This window comes from Dermacentor variabilis, chromosome 3 (assembly GCF_050947875.1).
Source record: "Dermacentor variabilis isolate Ectoservices chromosome 3, ASM5094787v1, whole genome shotgun sequence".
NCBI lineage: Eukaryota > Metazoa > Arthropoda > Arachnida > Ixodida > Ixodidae > Dermacentor > Dermacentor variabilis.
Genome location: NC_134570.1, coordinates 160,197,047 through 160,202,576, shown reverse-complemented (window position 1 = coordinate 160,202,576; position 5,530 = coordinate 160,197,047). Strand labels below are relative to the sequence as shown.

At 48.8% G+C, this 5,530-nt stretch overlaps 1 protein-coding gene across 1 annotated transcript; it reads left to right on the top strand.

Annotated features, from left to right (window-relative positions):
- The first annotated feature begins 2,340 nt into the window (after positions 1–2,340).
- Positions 2,341–5,176, top strand: LOC142574289 (uncharacterized). Its single transcript, XM_075683410.1, has 2 exons — positions 2,341–2,675; positions 4,850–5,176. Exons 1-2 carry the CDS (start codon positions 2,344–2,346, stop codon positions 5,151–5,153), a joined length of 636 nt encoding a protein of 211 aa, XP_075539525.1. The 5' UTR covers positions 2,341–2,343; the 3' UTR covers positions 5,154–5,176.
- Positions 5,177–5,530: the final 354 nt, after the last annotated feature.

The following is a 5,530-nucleotide window of genomic DNA, read 5'->3' as shown; positions in this document are numbered from 1 at the left end:
GAAAATAAAGACGATTGTGCAGAGAGCTATGAAACACCAGACACATTTCTTTCTGTAATACTGAAAACAATACAATTGCTACATTGCTTTCCAAAAGTCCCCGCAGAGCTTGAGGATTCAGCATCTAGCACGATTGCACGTCGAGGTATTGATTTCACATCAAAGCGTCAAGACGGACATTTGTATCAATCTGTGTCCAATAGATTTACTCTAATTGACGTGCCAACGCTTCAAAGTCGAGCGGAAGAAGCCTTTCAAACATTGAAGTTAGAGCACACGTACACAAGTTTTTGCACGCGGTCCCCTCCGAGCCTGTTGCGTAGCTTGGTGTGCACATTTCTAAACTGGAACCAGTTTCTTTCACATGTCGCAGAAGAACGGCGAATCTGCACTACGCGACAGGCGATGGGACTCAAGGACTGGTTGAAGCACAGTCTTGCCACCCCCCCCCCATCCCCCCGCTGACGCACCAGGTGCTTCGCAGACTCCCATACTCCTTCCTTTGGCCAAACTTTTATATACGTTGAAAGGAGCCGCATCGCAACAAAAGGCTTTTGCGAGGAAGCTCTGCTTTTTTTTTTCAATTCCTTGTTGGTTGAAAAAAGAAAAATTTATTCCGCAAAATTTTTAATGTTTTTTTTTTCAACGACTTGCATCTCTACACGAGCTGCGCGCATAGTCTTTGCATTTAATTACTCGTAGGAGCTGCGCCTGCGTACAGCATTTGGATCAAATTAAACTTATTCTGAAAGCGCGAGAAAAGGCGGAAAGAGCAATTGGGGAAGCATTTGTTTCTTCGTCTGACGAAACACTATAAATTGTCGTAAGCACGCTTTACAGTTTACTTTAGAACAAATGCATGACTTCCATGCATGACTTGCATTCAGGTCACACTTTCCGGCTTTTCACTTAGCCGAATAGTCCTTTCTGCATTGTTTCATTTTTTTCATTGTTCTTACTGCTTCAATTTCTAGCTTCATAAATGATCAGGCCTTTTTGGTTTTCGTATCCGCATTCTTCACTGCATCCGCATCCCCACTGCTTTTATTTTTTTATATCTTTGCCTTCAGTCGTTTTCGTTCTTTTTGTCGTTTCTGCCTTTTTACCTGCCTTTTTATTTTTTATCGTCGTGCCGTGAGTTTGCGCCTCTCGTCTGTTTATCGCGACTGCAAAGGTGATGTGCGCATCTTGCGTTCCGATGTTGCTTGATTATTTGGTTTTCGCCCTTGTTTTAGTCGGCACATGTGCTAGCTATGCTTTTGTATTTGCTTCCTGGCATATTGTGCAACGAAGTAGGGTGATCGACGCCCAATTTTTAACACTGCTTAAGTCTGGTTTGCAAATTTCGCGCAGTACATCGAAGTGAAAATAAATTCTGGAGTTTTACGCGCCAGAACCACTATAAGTTTATGAGGCACGCCATAGTGAGGGTGTCCCGGATTAATTGTGGTCACATGAGATCATTCGGCGTGCCTAAAATGCATGGTGCCCGAGTGTTTTCGCATTCCCCTCGCATTGTAATGAGGTTGCCGCGACCGGGATCGAACTCGCTACATCAAGCTTAGCAGAACACCACCTAAGCCACCGGGTCTCCGCGTCGGGTGGTAGTACAATACTTCGTCGGTTTGAAGCACTTGCTACTCCGCAACAGTATATTTGCACGAGCAGTTCTAAAACTTGATCCTGCAAATGTGAAATTCCAATGCGCAACTATTTTTCATCTTCAATCTGTGTATCAAGCGTCTCCGCCCGCGAAGAGCAGCCCGCCGCGGTGGCTTCGACGCTAGGGAGTGTCGACGCTGAGCACGAGTTGACAGGCTTGATTCCCGGGCGCGTGCCCAAAGACGCGGCGTACAAAAAACGCCCGCGTACTGTGAATTGGGTATCCGTTAAAGAAACACTCGCGTAGACAGAACCAACACGGAGCCGTCCGCTACGGTTTACCTTAAAACCCACTGTGTAGCGTCGCGACGTCAGAACAGCTCATTATAATTTTAACGTGAAAAGCTACAAGAGCACGCCCGTCTCTCGTCGCAATCACCAGAGAGAGGAGGAAACAGACGAGAGGATCATCCTCCCCCTCGGTTATGTTGCTTTACTCTTCTCCCTTTAACAAAAAAGGTCTGCACTGAGAGGAGAAAGCACTTAGATAGCCAGCGTTCTTCCCGGTACCGGATGAGTGGTCACGTGACGATTAAACCCTTTGACATGTCTTTTACGACGTCAACAGCGCCACCTTTGCATTCCTTGAATCCCATCATGACGTGGCGATTCAGAACATATAAATACCAATGCGTGCACTAGCGCCGAGTTATTGCACGCTACCCATCTTAACGCGCGGCCATGAAGTGCTCCATCCTTTGCCTCCTGTTCATCGCCGCGTTGCACGGCGTACTTGGCGTATTCGTGAGCAGCCTGCTCCTGCCGCTCGGTGGCATTGCGTCTACGGCGAATGGCATACTCGGCTTCAAGATCTCCATGGCCGCTTCTGCGTTGTCCATGCTTAGCAAGGGCTTCAAGGGTACTTTCAACCTCAGGGCCGGCACGGACATCGCGGACTCCCCGTCCGACGAGCTGAGCGGTCGCAGTGCTCTTATGGTACCCGGCATGACAACTACCACCACCGAGCAGACGGTAGTGAGGGTCCCGATTTCGGTGCTTCAAGACATATTCAAGTAAGACCCCGAGGCGTGCGGTAGCGGCGCCAAGGTCATAAATGGAACTAGTTATTCATCTTCGATAGGAACTGCTAACGAACAAGACTGCAAGAAAGCCAAGTAAAAGAGACACAGCGCCGCGTCTGTCTTTTTTTGCTTTGCTTTCTCGTTTTTCTGTCCGTTCACGTTGTATTTTGAAGATGTCGCGGGGGTGTCTTCGTGATCGCTGCGTTGCCAGTTTCGTGCTGCCACTTGCAAATGGTACGTGTCATTGCACGTCGCATGTACATCCAGTGTGGTGGGTCCGTGCTTTTCCGCCTACATCACAAATATTTCGAACGTCCGCTACCATTTTTTTTTTCGATGCGCATACGTTGTCGCCTCTCGATCTACCGGCTCTTAACTTGAATCAGCTTCAAAATAAGCATTAGTAATGCGACGGTTATCGAGAGCATATTGCTAGTAATCGTCACGGATTTCAGTATCTTTAACGTGCCACTGGGTAATTCCTTCAATTTCTTTATGCGCAAGTTTGACTACGTGTTTTCAGGTATGACCTTCAGTGCGCGCTCAGAGACAGTGTTATTTCGTCACCTTTCGCATTGTTCCTTTGGCCGGGTTCTTCGAAAAGTTCCTGAAGCGCGCAAAACAGACCAGAAAAGAGGCCATCACTGCGCACTTGGCTGTCTCCGTCGCACCCCTGCGAAAGATTCACTTTACCCACGCAGCATGCCCCATTTCCAAAGCCCGCTGCTAGCGCTTATGGTAAACCGTGGCGGATTTTCATTTTTCAAAGCGACAGCGTTGACCTGCTGCCTGGCTGGTTGTGCTTGATTGCTTCTTACAGCGAAAGTGCGACCTTCGTTCACTCGAAATACTACGAAGTACGCCGGAAGCCAGACTCGTAAGAGTGCAGAGACCGTGATTTTCTTCGTAACACTCTAACATTCCATTCTGGGGCTGTATTTGCCAAGCCCAGAATACGCCTATGATGGATACCGTAGTGCTATCCCTGAATTAATTATGGCCACTTGATTGTTCTTTAACGCTGACCGAAATCGAAGTACGCCGGCGTTTCTGTATTGCAGGCCAATCGCACTGCGACCGGGAACCGTACCCGCGACTTCATATTTCCCAGCGCAACACCATAGCCACTAAGGCACCGCGGCTTAAATTCACTGTGCTTTGTTGAACAGCCCCGGTGAGTGGACAATGTACATTCTGGCGTAAATAAAATATCTTAATTCAGTCGTAGTGAGCATGTTTTTACAATTTCGCACTCAAGCTTGCGTCCTGCTCCGAGCATTCAAAATTTTACATAAATGTTGACAACTTCACTAACCGCCCTTCAGGAAACGTTTCCATTAACTCTGTACGGCTGCACATAATACCCCTTCAGTACTCTTTTCTGAAAGTGCGCCACTTCGCAAGCTTGGTTAGAGTTACTTCAAACACCCGCTATATCTCGCATACGTACTGAGATTGTGCCTCACATTGTAATGTCATTTTAGTCTATACTTAGGCTTGTATTAGGGTTGGTTTACTGCGTTTCGCTCGTATGTTTCTGTTTTCCCCCGTTTTACCGCGGCAATTCGCAAGAGTGCAACAAGAATTTGCATGTGTCGTGCGCGTGTTTAAGCTTGTATTGCACAACTGTAGGTTGATGCGTTCCGTGTTCCCCATTCCGTTAGCTGCCTTTGTGACGTCATTCATTTCCTTTAGGTGCGCGCGCGGTACAGGTTTTTGCCGACCGTCGCCAATGGATCCAAATAAAGTTACCATTATTCTACGCTACATGCTAGCACCCGCAGGCTAACTTTGCATAACTGCAGGGTACCCACCGCAATGCCTGTCTCCGTGTCGTTCAAGGCAGCATTTCGAAATGGTCGAAATGCAAAAAAAGACAATGCGCTGCAATTTCGCTTCCGGCTCCACAGGCGCAGATCGTCGATAGTATCCTTTCACAGCAGCAACTCTCAGCCACTGTGGCATTTGGAAACTTCAAAAACCCCTTCGTGTGTATGTGTTCTGCTTGTTCATTTTTTTTCACCCTTTCCTCTCGGCCTTGTTTCTAACCCCTGTGCTCCAATCCCAGTGTAATGTAGCAAACAGGAGTCAACTTACACCTTAACCTCCCTCCATTTCGTCTTCAAAGACAAAGCCCCGCAATTCACTGCCACTTCATCTTGCAGGCTCAACAACGAGCAGCAGCAACAGGCGAACTTGCTGTTCGCCTTCTTGAAGGAGATGGACGACCGCGGTTGTGTGTCTCGCATGGTGTGCGAGAGCGCCGCCGACGCACTGCGGCTCGGCCAGGTGGGCAACGCGACCGCGCATTTGTTCAACACGGACGTGGCGGTCCTCGCGGGTCCCGCCTCGGTGTTCGTGTCCGCCGCGAAGACGGGCCGCTCAAGGGGCCTCGCTGGATGCGCCCGGGCATTTCCCGAGTGCACCGCCGACCTCCCTCACATCCTCGGCGTGGCCGGATTGACGTAGGCGCCCGACGTTGGCTAATAAACCTTTTATCGTCTTTTAATGCGTGCTTTTCTTTTTTCTACTTTTTTTGCTTTTTTTTCGCGTCGAAGCACGTCCTCTCGGGCACAACCGATGTGCCTCCTCGCTAGGACGCACCGTTGCCGGTGGCTCGCGGAATGGCTACCTACACCGCCATGTGCGTTGAGAGCTGGCTTGCCCCGGTAACTGTAAGCGCAGTGCTTCGACACGGGCACCTAACTTCTCTTGCTCATAATTTGAAACCAGCTTGCTTGTTACGGGAGAGGGCTATTCTAGAGAGGAAGACTCGCTAGGGGAAATATCTTCTCTTCCTACTCGCAGTCTTTTTTTGTCTACATGTTCACATGACTGCGTTCACA